The sequence below is a fragment of the Haliaeetus leucocephalus genome, unplaced genomic scaffold, assembly GCF_000737465.1.
Source record: "Haliaeetus leucocephalus isolate CR32 unplaced genomic scaffold, Haliaeetus_leucocephalus-4.0 Scaffold495, whole genome shotgun sequence".
NCBI lineage: Eukaryota > Metazoa > Chordata > Aves > Accipitriformes > Accipitridae > Haliaeetus > Haliaeetus leucocephalus.
Genome location: NW_010972931.1, coordinates 4,737,973 through 4,757,702, shown reverse-complemented (window position 1 = coordinate 4,757,702; position 19,730 = coordinate 4,737,973). Strand labels below are relative to the sequence as shown.

Genomic DNA, 19,730 nt, shown 5'->3' with positions numbered 1-19,730 from the left:
GCACATGCATACAAAGTTGGCCAAGCTCAAAGAGCCATCAGAAGTAAATATCAGACAGTAAAAACAAGGCTTACCTGACATACTGGAAAGCTCTTGTCTGAGTTCCAGGCCCATAGACCTAAAACCAGATGAAAATTAGAAAAGTTACATACATATAAAAGTCCTCTTGAGCCCAATTATCTTCTCACTATTCTAAAAAAACGTCCCAAGGAAAAAACACCTGAGACACAAGCTCAATGTTACAGGAATAGGAAAAGATGTGCTTGCAGAACCTTTGGCAAAGGATCAGTTCTCTGAAGTTCTTCCTCTTGGATGTGTCTCCAGTAAACATATCCTTAGGCATTTTGTTATCCAGACTCTGCATGTAGGAAACATTCTTGGGGATGTAGGACAGAGTGATGCTTTGTCCTCTCCTGGAACGCTGAAAGAGGCTGCAGCATGCACTCAGCCAGAAAAGAGCACCAAATATTTAAAGCAAACCTCAGACTACTAAGATGTGGTTACGACGAGCAATTTTTGTTCACTCATTAACTACAGCTAACTTCAAAGAGACCACCAAACGTTAGGGGTCCCTAAAAAAATTGTCAAGAAAAATATCCTTGCAAGTGTATAAAGTAATGAGCACCAAAAAAAAGAAAAGAAAATCAAATAGCTCTATATATTACTATCTGGGGAAATGGGAGGTAGACTTTCTAGAGGATATGACTCCCAAATTCACCTGTACAGATTTGTACCAAAATCTTAGAACGGCAAAAAGAAGTTTTTTCAGATTGTGTGTGCTGGCACTTTGGAGCAAGCAAGTTGTTTTAAGTTCAGGCATTAAAGTACACTTAAGTGTACATAATGGTAACAGATAATATTTTTTTCACAGTTTTATCACGTGCAATACTAAAGTCCCTAAAACATGAATGCTTAAATTCTGAAAGCTATCAGTAGGCATATTTAAGTGGCAAAAACACTTCAGTTTAACTGGGGACCCACACATCTTACCATCAACCTGCTATGACAGAAAAGCTTTTTGGAAGGGCAGAATAGAAAGCATGTTTGTTTTCCCAGGGGACAGAAAAGACAATACAATTGGTATACATGCTGTCATGTGTCACTTGATAAGCCTGCTGCTCTCTGAGGCCAATTCAGAGCCAGAATAGTTCACATTTCAGTAGGCATTGGGTAAGATCAGGGGTTTAAGAGTTTACCCAATAACTGATTCTGAGAAGAATGTACCAGGAGAACACGCTAACAGCCTGATGCACTCCCAAAGCAATCAGGAAGCAGATTTGATGTGTATATAGAGCATCCTGCTTGTTTTCTTTTAGCTTGTAGGATAAGTCTTACAGAACAAAGGCATTTGTGCATGATTTCTGCAAAGTCATCCGTATGGCTACCTTTCCTATGTGCTGGAAAATACAATGTAGTTTCCTCCTCCTGGTTTCTCTCAATACCTCCCAATTTCTCTTAATAAACCCTTCCTTTACAATAATACAAAGCAACAATGGTCATATGCTGTAATTCCTTCAAATTAAAGACATTGTTTCCTCAAGAGATTATTTACTCCATTTGAAAAACTACTTTGACTGAAGAGATTGAATACATTCAGTTTCTAAAGAGGTCAACACTTGGTATTCCTGTCAGCCAAATTCTGTGATGATGCAAGGGTGAAATGTTTTTTTGGTCTCAACTACTACTTATAGCTGATAATTCATTTTATTTGACCTGGTCAGCTAAACAACTCACCCCTTTGTTCTTTTCTCATATTCAGTAATTTTCAATGTCAGGCAGTTCCTCCCCGCAGAGCAGCAATGTTGGGCACAGGTGAGGCACTGTCTGTATTGCTAAATTACCAACAGCCTCTTTGGCAGAGTATTGGCCTGTGCCAGCTCTTGCTCTCCCACACCATGTTGTGACATTGCTTAAGAATTATCAAGAGCCAAGGACCATTCACAGCAAACAGTCTGGTTGGGGCAACTTAGTTCAGCAGGAAAATTTAGCTGTATAGATGTGGGTCATGCCAACCAGTTTGTCAATGGTAACAAAAAGAAGTCCTGGATGGCTTCATTTACTAATATGTGACATAGCCTGAAGGCCTTTAATGTTACGTTATACATGGAAAATTTAGGCTGATCTCCAAGCTTGCAAAAAGACGTTTAGATGCCTAACTTCTAAAAATGGTTCAGAGAAAGTTCCTCAACAGCAATAAGTACCAAAACATGATTCTGTAAGCCGTGTCAACGCCATGTCCCCATAGAAGAGTTGTAACAGACAGAGATTCAAGTTCAGGATGAATAAAATACTTTCTCAGATAGCAACTAGTAGCCTTCTTTCTCTCTGGGAAAGGAACACTGATACCATCCACAGAGCACATCTTTGGGTATATAGTTCTATACTTTTGCACCTGATATACTGAAAGACTAGATTTTTAGTGTTGGGGAAGAAACCTCAGTATTTTCTAAAGTCCATCCTCTTTCATAGCACATGAGGAGAGGGCATAAAGACAAATGGTTCTTCGCAACACTGAGAGGTCATTACTTACCGTTAGCGGTTCTCCCTGGAGAGCTTGTAGGATAAAATTACTGACAACTCTACCATCATTCATATGCATTCGAGGACCAAAAGTATTGAATATTCTGGCAACCCTCACTTCAACTCCTTCCTGTAGGCAAAGAAAAAAGAATTGTTACTACCTTAATAAGAGTGTCTTTCTTCCTAAAAGTGCAAATCAACTCTCCCTTGTCCAAAAGCTTTCTTAAGAATCCCTCTTACAGCTTTAACAAGCATTGTTTTCTCACCATAAAATACTTCTAACCTCTCCTCAACACTACTGGAAACTGTAGTGCATACACCAAGGTAATTTATACTAGCTCTCAGTTGTAATGCAAATTCAAAAATCAGTGCTAGAACAGCTGATGATTTCAGCACATGCATTTTCTTCCAACAAAAACTTTAAGGTTTCCAACAACAACTTATTTCACCTGGGACTTACCTTCATTTTTTGCACGTAAGTGAAGCCTCACAATCACCAGATACAGTACCAAGGTAGCATTTCCAAATATTAGAAAAGTTGAACACTTCAGGTAAGTAGCTTTATGAATGCTATAAAGTGGCTTTGTAACCACAGCCACAACATTTCTTAGCTCCCAGCAACTTATTAGGCTTAGTTTTTTCCAAGAAACATTTCTATCATTCCCAGAAGTCCCTTCTGCGGGATATTTTGCAAATTTTCAAAGCAAAATGTGAAACTGGAAATTGTCGGGACAAAACATTTTAACACTGGGAGACTGCAGACTGAAGTAATCTCTCTCTAGGTATTTTCTGGTTATTGACACTTACTCATCTGGACAAGCCACAGTTCATGATAAAGCCTACAAGAAGGATGTTTGGCCTTTGTGAGCTGAAGCATGCACTTGGCTCCTGATGAGTTCAGAGCAGTGTGGTATGCTGTAAACAGATAGATGCTACCATGTGAGAGCGATAGCCACAAGGCAGGCAGGAAGATGTCCACTTCAACCCAGGCCTGTGCATCCTCCTCATACTCCCTGGTCCTCCCCTCTCCCAGAAAAAGCCATCCTTGTATCAGTCACAGGAAACACTTTCCGTGTGAAGCAAACTTTGTGCTGCTGATTCAACTGAAGCAACTGAAGTCACAACCACAATGTTGTGGAGTTGCAAACATTCAGTTATTCCTTCAGAGGATACACAGAACATTTTGTATTTTCAATGCCTTTTACTAAGGCTTAAACCAATGCTTGCCATTTTCTTGGAAGACAAGTGTGTGGAAGATATGTGTTGTTGGCACATCTGTGGCTGAAGGCTGCAGCTCGCACACTTCACTCAGGAGAGACCTGGAAACACATTTTTATTGGAAATAAGCGTAGCTTCATGTACAAGAGAAACTTGCAGGAAAATCTGATCTTCTCTCTTGGGTCTCTAAGTGATTCATAAAAAGATGAATCTTCGAAGTTTTGTGAAAGCAATAGCATTAGCTTTTTACAGATGAGAGAGCGAGAGAGGCAAAAGGTACATTTAACACTTTAGCTATTACTTGGTGTTGAGAAATGGGAAACACCAAGTACTATAGGTAAAGCCCAACACTTCCTAGTATGGAAAAGGCCAAACAACATCCAGTTCTGTTTAACTGCAGGTAAGGTTTCACTAGCCATGATCAAACGTTGGTTACATTTGCAACTAAATTGTAAACTAACAGTAACCAGGGAGGTAAGTGCTGTGCCATAGGAAAAGCTACAGTCTTGGGTCTTCATCACATAACAAGCTTGCATCCACAACAGAGCCAAAAAATAACCTAACAACACCCACTTGGCCCTGCTGAGACACCCTGGAAAGAGTAGAAGCCCCTTCCCATGCAAAACACATCAGCTGGGAACATATTCTTTATTTCCTATTAGATAAAAAAGCATGGCAGTGTAACATGTCAAACATACTTCCAGCAGCATATTGCAGAGCCATTCCCAATGCCTTCATTGTTTCTGGAAATACATACTTTGATAGCATTGCTCGTTCCTTCATTTTACCCAGCACTCTACCTTAAAAAGGACACTGATTCCTTTGGGGGGCATTGTATTTCATGTGGGCTTTCCAGATATTGCCATTAATAACAAGTACAGAAAATGAGGCACTTGGAAGCCAGTACTCAAGATAAAAATAAATGACCTGATACAATTAAACAATGCTGACCGAAAAGCCTCTCTTGTACTGCACAAGCTACAGCAGCAGCCTTGTTTTCCAGTATTGGTTGGAAACTAGCAAGGGATCTAGAAAAGAAAAGCAACACATTCTCTATAGGCACTTACTCATAGCCACAGTGAATCCAGTATTTCTTTTCCCTTCTATTTATTTCCCTCCCCTCACTGTAATGTTGTCTTTTAAAATGAGTAACTTTTTATTTATAGTGTCATCTAGCAAAGCTTTTCTCTGCAGCCTACTGCTTTGAAAAAATAATTTGTGCCTGTAAAACTGGGATCTATCATCTTAAAAGAAACTCTTCCACAGAGAAAGAGATTCTGGAGCCACTAACTTAAAAATTGTCCTAAGTTTCCTTTCACCATTTCACAGATGTCTCCTTTGAAGTGATCTTTTTTCATGTTGATAACTCTACTCCTTTTTATATTAACTGCCTATGAACACTTATGGTACACTCTTACCTATGTCCTGTTACTCTGAATATCAACAACATGTTAATTATGACTACCTCCACCATATTCCCACTAGCAAAGCCAATTAATTCCCCAGATTTGTGGCAGTAAGTCACATACAATATTTTATTCTATCCTAGAGAACGGAGAAAAACTTCTTTGGCCCACATTTACACTGCTAAACAAAAGAGAGCTTGAGACTAATCCTTGACCCTGGGATCAAACGTGGTCAACTGGCTTCTTTCCTCACTGTTTAAGACTATGCCTTCCTATAGCAGATTAATCAGAGAGAAAGTTCCTTGAGAAATCCAAAAAAGAGCTTGGGAGCAAGCTAATAAATGCAGCATTGTGGGCTATAAAAACACTTTAGCTCACTCTATTATTTACCACGTTCACAGAGACCATGATCGTACAGGTGGAGAGGGAAGACAGGAAAGATGCAAGAAAGACTGTTATGGCTTTACAGAGATACCTCCTCTGAAGAAATACTCAGCTTATTCTATAGCTGTCAGTCAAAATGTAGCATTAGTTACCCAGTCTCCCCTGCAAAACAAACTTGTCCATGGTCTTCAGCATGAGTCTTTGCCACTTAGTTCTAGAGATCTCTGCTCCAGAAAGTATCAAGATATCAAGGATGCTATAACAACACCTTAATTTAAAAGGACATATTTTAATTTTATAAGTCTTTTAAGAAAAACATATCTCCTTGTGTTGACTGTCTCAGAAAATAGATCAATACAGAATACAACTCAAATGTCAAAAGGTTCTTTTAACTGAAACAGCTTGAACATATGCTGTGGCTGTAATTCATAAGGATATCAGGCAAGCTTCTCTTACTAATTAACACTTCCTTCTTTGTGAAGTCTCTAGATATATCTGAACAGCCAGCATGAATGAGACCTTCCTGCATACAAAATCAGGAAAGGGAAAGCTGCAATTGTCTGCTCTCCAGCAGAAAACTGGATTAAAAAAAATCTGCCAGGGAAAAACCCAGACAGTTACATGGATATCACTGTGACCTGATACAAGTGTTTATCAATGTTTCAGCTAAAATTATTAAGATTATTGCCTGCATTGCTTGCTTTATTAGTCACTGTCTTACTGATTTATATTCTTCCCATGTGTTTCAGAGATCATTAACTCTCAAAATTTTGTTCCCAAAGCCCTGAATTGTAATCACAGCGGAATTACTAGCACAGCATTCACCAAGATCCATCTGTGACGTGTTTAAGCTACAATACTCTACACTGAGGCTTGGTCCAAGGTATTTTATATGTATGCACTGGCTACTGTATTAGCAAAATGAGATTAACTCCTGGTTACTAACAGCTTTTTAAAACCATTTTGCAAAAACATTGATGCTGAGATCTGAATTTCATGAACAGTAAAGCTCCTAAACAAGCTAGGAAGCACAATCACAATCATCTGACTCTACTTTTGGCATAACACAGGTTCCTGAACACAACCAAGGCATACCTCCAATAGTCTTATCTTATGGTTGAAACGTTACCATGCTTCTAGTTCAACACTTCCCAGACTAGAGAAGATGCAACTTCTCTTCGAGGTCTCTTCATACCATTATTTATACCTCCCTCCTAAAAATATGTCCTATTTCTAGCACTTGCCTCAGCTTGCATACCTCTTGTTTGTACTCTACAAGGCCAGCGCAAACAGCCACCAGCCTGTTCCACCAACACTTTGACAGGAGACATTGCCATTGGGAAGGGACGTGTACCCACTTAAGTGCATCTATACCTGTATTACTAGGACACTCCTTCAGACAGGGCTTTTAACTATTTTACTGCACAACATGGCTTCTGAGCATAAGGCAGCAGATAATACAACCAGTGCACTGACACCCAGTGAATGAGAGCGGTATCAGTTTCCAGTAAGGGTCAGGAATACATGCAAACAAACAACAACATATACTCCAAACAATTTAATTTTAGTCATCTGCATAACAGAGAGTTCAGAGTTATACTCATGAATTAGTGTAACAATGACAGTTACAAGTGAAAGAAAATGCTTTGCCAGCGCTTTTAGAGCACTGGCAGATGTGCGAGGAGGATGCATCTTATAGCCAGAAGTAAGAGGTATATCAAATTGAAAAGAATATCAGAAACAAAACACACCTTGCATCAAAAGGTGCATGCTGCTATGGATACATTCTTATTCAAACACTGACTGAACTTACTGAAGTGAATCAATCTCCAAAAAAAGTCTGAAGTCTTGATAACTTCAAAATTCAATTTACACAACAGTGCAGCAATATCAAAACCAAAGAAGTTCTCCAATTACCTGAGGGAAATCAGAAGGTGGCATTTCTTACAGCACAGCAAGGAAAGAAAATAAAATAACAAAAAACTAGAGCACAGAGACTACGGAAAGTATTCAGACTTTTCTTAGGAAACTGCCTGCATTTGTTTAGTCCATGGCTTTGATAATCATTGCAATACAGTCTTCTAACCTTGTCTATGGTACAAGGTTATTTTGCAATTGTTAACAGCACAGAGCACGTAGAAACAGTAAAGATATTAGAGCATTAGCAAAACCATTGTGTCTGAATACAGGCCAGAAGACCTGACAGTTTTTTCCTGCTTTATTTTCATATAATTTGGAAAAAGCGTTGCTCCACTGAGAGGAAAAAAGTGCCTCCTATCATATCCACACTATGTTTGTATTAGGAAGTTCTAACAACTCAGATAAAACAATACGATTTAGAAATAGATACTTAATGAAACTCTCCACTTACAGAGGGGGTCCTATTACTAATGAACCAGTGAAACAACAGGTTGCATTTTTATAATACTGCCTCATTTACTTCAGTGTTCTCCTCCCCTTTTCACCTCACTTCCTCCAACTGAATGTAAGCAACAGATAGCTTTGGAAAACTATATGCCACTTCTGCATTTGTATAGGACCAAACACAATGTTTGGTTCATGTGCAGAGCTCCTACATGGCAAAAAAAAAAATTATTATGGACTGCTCTAACAACTCACTAGAAAATGTGCAGATCCATTAATCCAATAGGGCAAAGAAATGAAGGTTTTAGAAAATGGCAGGACTATCAGAAAGACTGTATGAGGGTAACTGGAACAAGCCAGTTTCAAAAGCTTAGCATTATTTATCTCTATTATTAGTTTGCAGGACTAAACTTTATTGAACTATGGGGAAACATTTTTATCTGTGGCTTCTCTTTTCCAAAGTGTAAAAGCCTATTTGTGAACCATGCAGTTACAATGGTTGAAAGCAGCACTGCTTCCTCTTTGGAAGTGGAGCCAGTTAATCAAGAAGATAAAAGTGACGAACAGCAAACAGTACTTGAAACTTTCAATGGAACTGCCACGTTTATTGAGCATGTTAATATAACTGTGACTGTGTGACCTCTCAGACTTTGCAGACGAAATGAATTGTGGACAATTTTTTAATTTTCTTTCTGAATTTCACTGACTTGGTATATAACAACTCAGATGGGACACTAGTTGTGGTGCTGACACCTGCGCTTCAGGGGTGTCAATGCCCTCAGTCAGCAGCGAGAGGGGCTGCAGCATCTCAACTTGACCTTACGGACAGCGCCCAAGGTGGCTGATTGCCTGTAGCATCTTACAGACTCCCCTCTCCAACCTTCACCGCACTAATATTCCTGGACATGAAACTCCTCTGCATGGCTTCGAAAAGCTAAAAGGATCCATGATAGGTCTTATCATTACAATTTAGCTTTGGCCTGGCACACATCCAACAGTAATCACCATCTCTGTTATTAAAGGACTGTTGTCCGGGCTTTTGACTATGGCCCTGAGGAAATGCAATGCTGCTTCTTCTCCCCCTGTGCTGTCAGAACCACAAATAACTCGGTTCCATTCTTCCACAAAATACCTCAATTCTGCATCATTTCTTAAGAAAATTGCTAGTAAACTTCATGTGACAACACCAAAAGGAGAATGCTGCTGCTTAAAAATAATCTATATTGAATATCAAGGAAAGAAAACAACGAGAAATAATTAGAGAATACGGGATGAACTCCCAGAAGACATTAAAGCAAACTGCTTTAATTCAACACAGCTATTTGTTTTCTGATTACTCAGTAACTACCTGGTTATTCACTATCCAATGGATTTTCAGTTGCAATTCAATCAACAGTTTTCATTACCCCTACATTTTACATCAAGGCTTTTTATGATTACTGAAACCAACTAAATTTGTGAATTAAAGATTAGGGGGAAATTACAACTCAATATAAACCAGAAAAATCACCCTTGTGTTGCAACTGCAATGCACTTTTATATTTAACAAATTTCAACGTCAGTTTGCATGTGTTATTCTCTCACATTAATATAATAAACTTCACCTCTAACATGTCTTTCCTTTCTCCTGTTACCTATTATTTTTGGCACCTTGAGTCTTCACAGTCCTGGTTATAGACTACTCTATAATGCAGAGCATAACACTTGTCCAAAAGTTACACTTAATATTTGATTACGATAACTCAATTCACTCCTATATGCTTAGAAAGGCATCCAGTGGGATTCTGAATTGGAAGATCTAAGCTATTCTAAGGCAATTTCAAAACTATCACATCACATCATGTACAACTAAGCCCATTTGCTACCACTGAAGCTTGCAGTTAGTATGAAAACAAGGATGAAGAAAGTGGAAGGAGATGAAACATTTCCCTGCAACATTCCATGGTGAACTGAAGTGTTGCTTCCGCTCTGGAGAATTTCCTTACAGATCAACAGTGTAAAAGCAGAAGTTAAATCTAGTTCACAAAGCACCCTTAATAGGCTATGCATTTAAAATGCTGTGTATTTGTATTTACGACATGCCTATGCAAACATACCAGATCCCTGCCATGAAGGTAGTGTCAGGTTCTGACTAGTATTTAAATTAAGCCGGAGTTGGACAATACATGAATATTTGGATTTCCAGGTAGCTCCATAATTCCAACTGCAATTTTTTTAAAAGTTAAATGCATACTGAATGGCAACTCCTGAACAAAGCACAAAATTCACATTGCAGTACTACGTGCTGAAACTCCCCTTCCCCCTCTTTATTCGCCCCCGCACCTGTATGTTTTCTCCAACTATATATGTCCAGGAAGACCTTACTTGCATTTGGAAAATGCTGTTCATTTTGGAAAATGGTTGTATTACCTTATCTAGTAAAGCAGAAGTTCTGTGGAGGAGAAAAATTACTAGCTGTACAATCATATCACATCTATAGCAAGTCACAAACCTGTATATTAAGTTTATGCAAAAAAGCACTTCAGAAGGACAGGAAAGGATAGGCAGAATAGTAACAAAGATAAGAGTACAGAATGGAGAAAGCAAACAGATCGACAAGCTGTTATTATAAGAGAGTTTCAAAGCTATGCCTTGCATCTTGTTAAGGCAATTGAGTGAACTGAAAAAGGCTTTCCAGGAGGGAGTGCTAGCAAGCCCTGCAAAAGAGATGAAGAGAAAGGAATTCTGAAGAAGTCTGAATCACAGGATGCAAATGAGTTCCCAGATGAACAGGGCAAGGAACTAAAGCTTCCTGTGGCTTGAGCAAAGTTCCAGAAGTACGTACTTCCACTCACACTACGGAGCATGGCTGACCTACACTCCCACATGAATTTATGGAGGAAGAGCTGCTTCCAGAAGCCTACAGCAAATATCCTCTCAAACCACACACTCAAGTGCCTCATGGGGATGAGATGAACTTGTATACATGCTTTGAATTTGTGAGCCCTGCATTTCTCCAGCAAATGTTTCACCCCCCACCTCTCCTTTCAAGCAGATGCTTATATATTACTGAACGCTACTACTGCCCTTGGACTCTTTGATAAGGAAGTACTGCTGGGCTTGTTTAAAGACAGCAGTTGTAAAGTGGAGATAAAAATCAAGAAATGCTTAATTCATAGGGACAAAATAAGAGAACAAAACAATGTTGCCAGCAGAAAAGAGTGCACCAAAAAGATCTTGGTCAGGACGAGCTACTGAGGAACTCTGACAACTGTGAATAGAAGTCATCTTTGACTAGATTCAAGAACTGTTCTGATTCAAACAGCTTGTCTGGAAGTATAATGTAGAAGTTAATTTTTATTTTATATTTTTTGGAAACATGATTAGGTGTTTAAGGTACCTAACAATGTGCATGATGACGGAAATCTTTGGAAGAAATGGCAAAAAAATTCAGAAATAGGTTTGCTTCTTTCTTCTTTTTATTGAAGCTGACAAGATTCTGGAAATATTTTAGCCTGAAATCCTGTAAATCCAATTGTTCTGGGCTAGGTCACTCCTATCTGAAAACCCTCCTAAAAGCAGAATACTTATTTGCGTAGTAGAAGTCAGACCTTTCCACTAGCAAAAGATAACGTTTCCTCCAATAACAACAGTGTATCATCTAAACTCTGAAAAAAACCCAAACAAAAACCCAAACCAAAACAGCTCAACAGTGTTTCGGAATATATGTGAATGTGGGACAAGCTTGGGCAGACTTCGCTAACCCATGATAAAGTACAAGAAATATCTCATAGAGCTGCCCCTAGGACAGAGAGCTCATTTGCATCATGAGTTTTCACTTACTGTATGTGTGCATTGCTGTTCCACCTTATGTACCTTTACTATCCTTTGTAAATCCTGCATAAAATTTATGGGATAGTATCATGACTCATCCTGTGGCTTTAAGATACAGCCCACGGTTTTCAAAATGACCTACAGTCTTGCCCTTCTAAAAGAATACTGCAGTGTCTATCACAAACTTGCAAAAAATTCAATACCCTACAGCACAAGAATTTCTCTTAAGAACTACAATATTCAACTGCAAACCGATTTCCAGACCCATGAGGAATATCTTGCTACAGTGAAGTATAGAAGACATCGTCCTGAACGAGAGCAGTACCACCATGTTGGACCTTAAATGATTTAAGAGAACAAAGGAGACACGAACCTCTGCCTTCTCTGTCTGGCTGAAGAGATGAAAGAAAATGACTACAACCTCTGTATTAAAATACCATTCCTGAAGTCTTACCACTTAAGTTTAATTCTGTTTTCAAGGTTTTTAAAAGCACTTTGTATTTTATCATTTAAAGGTTTAAAATTCTACAGAATACAGAATTTGATTTATACCTTTGTATATTAAGGCTCCAAACACCAAGTAATAGTGATATGATTTCTTTAGTGTGCCACATTTTCTAATTGAAGCCTCCCAGAGACTAGATGAACAGCAATTAAATAAGATTCACATACAGGTAAAGAGTCGATGCCGGGTTAGTTAATGATGAGTTTCTAGTTGTTGATTATGAAACCCAGGGAAACTGGCATGTATTATTTCACAAACATATTTTAAATGGCATTTTATCCTCATGTTACTGTATTTGACTGAAAAAGTGCACTACAAAGCTAAGTATTTGTATCTTCCGTTAAGGTCTATATTTATACCTACATAATTTTAAGACATTTCTAAAGTGATTTAAAATACGTTGCTCCTATGTAGGTACTTGTTATATAACTTCCTCATTTTTACCTGTATATTCTGATTTCAGTTATGCTCATTAAACATTCCACATTTATCAGTAATGGCCTTATTCAGCAAAGCACTTCTCAGCATAGGACCAACTTAAAACAACTCTTATCTGGTTCCCAAATTAGTAACGTCACCTCAGTTTAATATGTTTAAAAACTATTTACAATACTGAAAGACACATGTCTATTAAGAAGACTAAAGCACATTTTCTTGAAGAACACTGCTCATCTGAAAAAACACAACAGATGGGACCAATAAAACTTTTGCATTACAGAAAACAGATTTTGCAGCTACAGTATGAGCACTCCTACTCAAAACATTCTCTTTTGCTCTCTTACCCCTAAATACACATGTTCCAGTTTTGCCATGTATTTGGCCTTCATTAATTGCAGAAAATCCACTGAATCTGATACAAGTTTAATACCTGCTTCATGTATGCATAGCACATGGTCTCTGCAACCCGCTTTCCTTCATCATAGCAGGCTCTTGGACCTATTGGATTCACATGGCCCCAGTAATCCTCATTTTGAGGGTGAACTTCAGGATCTATGGGGGAAAAAAAAATAATCTTCTATCAAAAAAGTGACTATAATGAATCTTTCAGCAGATCATTGGTGTTATACAATTCAACAGCTTCTCTCTGAACTATGCATTTAAAAATATTAAGTTTCAACACCATTCCTTAGAAGCGTATTCACTGGAACCATGAAAATGACAGTTACAGAAGATGTGAGATTAGTAAGATAACTGAGTGCAGGCAAACAACAGCTGTCATCTGCTTTCCCCTAAAAGACTGTGCTAACAGTGGGTTAAATTCAACTGTTCTCTGTAAAGACAGACTACTTCAAGGGCACAAATATGACTCTTATCTAATGTAATTCAGAGGAAATATTATAGGTTACATAGGCAGCACTTTTTACTGGAAGAAAAAAAAGGAAAGTAAAGCATCTTCAAGTTTTATAAAATAAGAAACAAGGAAAGAAAAATGGAGAAGTTCTGCATTTCCTAAAGAAGAAAGAGTAGAGCAATGTACCATAATGCACTTGCTATGTTTCTTCTGGTTTATCCTAAGCATTTTTACTAGCTATCACTGGGCACAGACAATCAGGTTAGACAGTCCTTTGGTTTGATGCATTACAGAAGTTCTTGATTACAAAAAAACCCCAACCAACCAAAAATCTCCTAGGAATCTCTGTGTGTGCGCTCTATACACTTGAAACAATACAATCACTTTGTTACATTTCCCCACTTTGCTATCTGTGCTGCCCTATACTTCTTACTGGGCTTGAAATTTGCATACATTACTACAAAACTTTCAAGGGTTCCAGGCTAATTTTTGAAACAACTTTGATGATCAGTTCCAATTAACCCTTCCAGTTTTTATGCTGCTCAGACATGATTACAGATGAATTCCTGTCACACAAGAGCCACAGAGCAATGGTAAATGAAGAGATGTTTCACATGACTATAAAATCCTGTAGCATTCTTAAAAGGGCCCCAGAAGGTGCTGTGATCTGGAAGGCCACTGCAGTTTGTCTCCCTTCCGGCAGAGGCAGCCCTACAAAGCACTTGGAAACTCCGTACAACACTGCTTTGAGAAATCCTGTGGAAACAGCTAACATATTTTCTGACTTTATTTTCTGTCCTTTATTTTTCAGCAAAATTACTTTGTCTGTTTAGTCAGAGTATAATGTGAGTAGACTCTCTTTGCTACATTGGATTTACTGATGCAACAAAGCCTGATAATAGGAGTCCCAAGTTTTCCACTTCAGCAGGCAGATTGCAGCAGAGTGGTGAGGCTCCAAAACTTGGGGCCTTTTTTGGCTGTTGGTCCCCTGTTCCAGAAGGGAGTTTGCTCAATTACAGAAGAGTCCTTGGGGCTACCATTTTTCCCTGTGGAGCCTTACCACGGATTATCAAAGGCAAGGGAGGCAGCAGGAATCCTGCACAGGCTCAAGCCACTTATTTGGTTGGCCAGTCACCTTGGTGATCTCTTGCTTAGATATTTGCTTTGAATCTTCTTGACTGAAGTTATTCCACCAAAAGTGTACTCCTTGAGTTACGTTCATTGTTCTTCCTCACACAGTTTTGTATCTTGTTACACAGATGAGTATTTTTTGTTTGCTTGTTTGTTCTTTAAAGCCTAGACTCTCATAACTACTAATGTTCAGCAGGTGACTGTGCCTACATTATCTCCATTAATCTTGCAATACTGCTATTATCAATTAGGCAAGAGTTCACAACAGCAAGAAGTTTCTCTAGCAGGCACACGATCTGTTACACACCCCAAGAAAGTATTAAAGAGTCTCACTGCATCCAGCTAGCAGTTCTATCAGTCATTCTCTCACGACTTCACTTCTTAGTAACAGTAAAAGGAAGATGGAGAGATATGGCACTATTGCTGAATATTACATTTTAAGAGACACCACAAGAGCCTGCATGCACAATCACTATTTTCTTAGCTTAGAGGTTATGTCCTTGTCTCTTACAATTTAGCAATCGCCCTGGTGTGTAACAATACAACCCATAAGTGACTGGGAAAAGAGATGCAGATTTATTACTGAAATTATCTTTCTTCACATGTTTTCCTTATGGCATCTGGATTTTAATTAGAGTTGAACACTCAAAATTCCCCCACACGCCTTTGGAAAAAGACACATAAACTAAGACATAGGAAAGTTACAGACAACAGTCCAAGCCCCCTTTTACCACTCTGACTAGAGATTCAAAGCAAGTACTAGTGCCCGCATTCTAAACTGTGAGAAGTACATCTGATAAAGAAATCAAGCTAAGACAGTCATGAAAATCTATCATTCTATCCTCTGACAAAAGGTTTGTAAATACCCTTTTACACAGTCACGTCTCAAGAGCCCTGAACACTGTTTTATCTGTCTTACCTCCATATACCTCTGATGTAGAGGCCAGCAGCAGCCGTGCTCCAACACGTTTAGCCAACCCTAAATTTTAAGCAACAGTGAAAGAACATAATTAGAGCAAGTGCAAGAATCTTTCAGTTAACTGCTTTAGTGTGATCCTGTTTTACATGTTTTTAAAGAGAATTCAATTTCTCTCACTAGATAAATCTAGCTGTAAATCACATTCATAGCTCCCACTCCCAGGCTAGAAAACCTGGGAAACAGCAGAGCAGCACCCACATGTGATGTGTTTACTTCTGGGACTTAAAGTTACACTGAACCAAGATCCATAAAAATATATTACACTCTAAATAAAGGCCAAGGAAGCATAAACCAATCCAGTTATGAAATCGGGATCTTGAAACAACACCCTATATCATGATTACCAAAAAAGATAAGCTACATAAACGGATACAGAATAATGTTATAGGACAAAACCAATCATTTTCCCTTCATTATGCCCCTTTAAACTGCCTGGATGATCCTACCCATCACTCCAGATTATTCTGCACTCCATTTCAATGACTTTCTGGCCTTTGCATTGGCAGGGCCAATCAAAGAAATCTCTCACCTATGCCATACAACTGTCTGGTACCTCAACAGCTTCTAAATCACTCAATTCTCTGAATTGTACTCAATAGAGTATCACTCAAATGAGAAACTCAGCTGAGCTAATGCCCAGGAGTTTTTTTGCCTCCTAACAACAGGATCACTGACACCCAGTTCAAGCTGCAGCATATGCCAAATAGATCAAAGATGGGAGGAAAAAGTACTGAAGGCTTGAGGCCACCTTTTCATAGGCCCATTCCCAGCAACAAAACCAACAGACAAAGCTGAAAATGTTGCCTTGTAATTATCTAGTATGAAGCTAGACATTAAACTTTCTTGCAGAATTTGCTAGCCAAGGCATGCACAAGAGGGTGCAGTACTCTTGATATTTGGGGATTTACAGAGCCAGTTCCACCTAGTTGAATGTTTTTGGTAGTGGAAAGGAACAGTCACTCATGGCAAACGTGGGAATGTTCCACAGTCACCAGAGTGAGAAGTGAAGTCATGGACACAACTTTGCTATAAAAAATCCCATGCTCTTAATTGTTCCTATGACTTCTATAACTACTGCACACTCATTAGCCAAGTTACAGGCATGAGGTTCTTGTGCTTTAACAGCCGAGCCTGCATGTTGTCAGAACTCATCTGCAGATATATCTAAAGGAAAAATACAAGTCTTCAAAGAGGGCAAAAAACCCCACCTTATTTTTCTTAAAGAAACAACTTTTAAAAACGTACAGCTCATCTGCTCCATCCTCCCCTCTCCCCAATAACTCTGTCTAGGTTATATTATGTCTAACCAAGTTACGTAACAAAAAAATTTCCACTTACCCAGCATGTTTAATGTGCCAATAGTGTTGGTCTTCAATGTTTTTATAGGATTATACATGTAATTTGGAGGAGAAGCAGGAGATGCGAGATGATAGATCTGGTCCACTACAGAAAACCAGAGAGGAGGGAAGAAAGCATTATTATTTTCCCATGTAACATATTAAATGAGAAAGCATTAGAGTCAAGAAACAAGTACTTCTTTCTGCATTTCCTAGCATTGGAACTCAGCACTTCCTATATTGCTACATACAGATGATATGTACATAAACCTGTTGTAACCCAAAGACTTAATTTTTAGTAAAACAAAACCTAAAGCATAATATATATCAACACTGTTGACACAGATACAGAAGTCTGCATGAGTGTTGACACTTTCCACTTGTAAAAATTTTAGTTATGAGTACTTCAGAGATGTTTAGAAGCTGCAAAAGTATAAGCAACATTCTACTACCCTGAAGTTTTTAAGTGACTACCAGCTTCAGAGTATTTTTCTCAAATAGAAACCGGAGCAAAGATGGTAGAAACATTTTTTAATACCAGGAGAAACCTTTGGGGAAAAATACATACTGTATTTTTATTTGTAAGCCACTTGACAATGAAATATTAATGGGATTAGTATCACATTTATATTTTAAATATATATGCCAAGATATAGGCATGCAACTTTCATCATTTTTCCTGTTACCTTTGTTCTATGCCATACTTTGGATAATACAGCATTTTAGCTTTAAAAAAAAATCCCCAATACACAGATTCCAGCCTCCCCCCCCGCCCAAGTTATGAAATATAATTAACCACACACACTAGACAGTACCTTACAATGAATGAAGGTATACCGATTCCTAACCTAATTTAAAATAAGGTAGCTTGGTTATTGGCAACAGATTGCCCAGGTAGTACAAGTCCCAATCTTAACTAAGTATATTTGCTGCATTTCTGCAACTGCAGTGTAAACAAATGTAAAGAATTATATCACCCATAGGAAACACATATTCAACACAACAGCAAAATAAGAGACTAGTACAACAAAACTAAACAGTTACACCATTTTCATGAGCGTAGACTAGATAAAAACCCAGGATTCTTTATTTAACAATTATTCCTAGCACAAACATACAGAGAAAGAAAAGAACTAAAGCTGTAAAATATTTTAAGTTCAAAGGCCAAATGTATCATTAATCAGGGCTTCTTTCTCTCTCTACCTTTTTCTACTTTAATTTATTTCTATCTTAAGCTAAATGAATTGTGGTTTGCTGTCTATTCATCCAGTACTCAGGCTTTCTTGTTTATTTTCAGCAGTTCACCCATTTTCATACAATGGTCTATTTCCAGAACAAGCGTGGCAGTCATTTCTATCAATTATCTATAGTTCAGAAGACATGCGTGGGTACGGGTATGATAAATGGTATTTGATACAAGGAACACAAGCACACAAGACTTCACTTAACTTGGTTTTATAACAGGCCATCAGGAAGGTTGCTATCTGTACTTCTGAACTTCAGAGCTCAGCTCATCCCAGAAAATTTAAAGAACTGAAAAAACCCCCCTCAATAAGCTGTGCAGTACACCAGAATCAGTTTTAAATATGAAACCTAAAAGAATCCCAAGATAGTAGTTGATTAACATTGGTAATCATGAAAATCTTTGGCAAATCCTAATTTGAGACTAGCTTCAGCATATCAGGGTTGCAAAATTCATTGCACACGGTAAGAATGCAAAGGTTGGAGATACTACAAGAAAAAAAGATTTTCTTTGTTAAATTATAATAAAAACAAACCAATGAAAATGGGACTCATTTTCACAAGCAGTATCCAATACTCAACAAACCTCATCTGCATGCCTTTCATAACGCAACTATGGCAAATATAAAAATGTCTTTGTTTTCTATGTAACATGAATCACAGTTAGCCAGAACTACCTAAACCCAACAAACCCACAATGAGCAAATGCCAGAAAAATTAAACATAAGACCAAATTAGAGATAGTGAAGCTTAAGAAATAAAAAGAACAAGTCCCCTACACCAAGGTCATCCAAGAAAAGTAGTGAAAAGGTGATGTAAGAATTAGAATGGTAGGATGGAAGAAAGGGAAAGTATTTCCTTCTTTGTGTTACAAAAGAAAAGTTTGAGTTTCTTAAGAAGACTCAGCACTGAAACCTGAAAGAACCTGGAAAAGTCAAGGCTAGCTACTATTCTGACAGAAGACAATATCGCATAGCATAAAGCTGTCTTACTCTAGGACAGAACACTATTGGTCAAATGGTACACTCAAACATTTCTCTCAACTCTTTTCTTAGGTGTTTTATAATTAACAAGCAGTAGCAAATGACAGCAATACAGAATAAAGCTGTATTTTGACAATGAGAAGGAGCTGCGGGGAAAAAAAAACCCCAAACCAAAACATTTTCCTTGCCAGAGATACAGTCTTGCCTGTCTGAGTCCGGTTTGCTTCAATGTACTTTCTCCCATATGAACAAAGGCAAAAATAGAGCCCCGTGATGAAAAGGTTCAGCAAGAGCCGAACTAGCAGATAGATGGCAGATGAGGCATTTGCCAAGTGTCAGGTGGCCATCTTCTAGATCAAAGGCACAGGCAGCCACCAGGCAGCTCCAGGACCCTTCCCTCTTGCCCAGGAAGAAATCTTTAGACTATCAAGCCCTAGACCAATTAAAAACGACACTGTCTTTCCAAAACATTTAGAGAATGTTGGACATTTCAGAAGGGTGGAAAGACAAGTTTCTACCCCAAATGGGTCACATTTGATCCATCAAGCTGAGGATGT

The 19,730-nt window shown here is 38.3% G+C and overlaps 1 protein-coding gene across 4 annotated transcripts in view; it reads right to left on the bottom strand.

The window, feature by feature from the left end:
• The window catches only part of UXS1 (UDP-glucuronate decarboxylase 1), a 62,537-nt gene that overhangs the window by 8,232 nt on the left and 34,575 nt on the right, over positions 1–19,730 (bottom strand). For all 4 annotated transcript variants that reach the window (XM_010575691.1, XM_010575694.1, XM_010575693.1 and 1 more), the window contains 5 exons: positions 16,950–17,054; positions 15,552–15,611; positions 13,079–13,200; positions 2,531–2,650; positions 75–118 (listed from right to left, as the gene is read on the bottom strand). In XM_010575691.1, the coding sequence (XP_010573993.1) occupies positions 75–118; positions 2,531–2,650; positions 13,079–13,200; positions 15,552–15,611; positions 16,950–17,054 (451 nt within the window). The remainder of the gene's footprint in view (positions 1–74; positions 119–2,530; positions 2,651–13,078; positions 13,201–15,551; positions 15,612–16,949; positions 17,055–19,730) is intronic.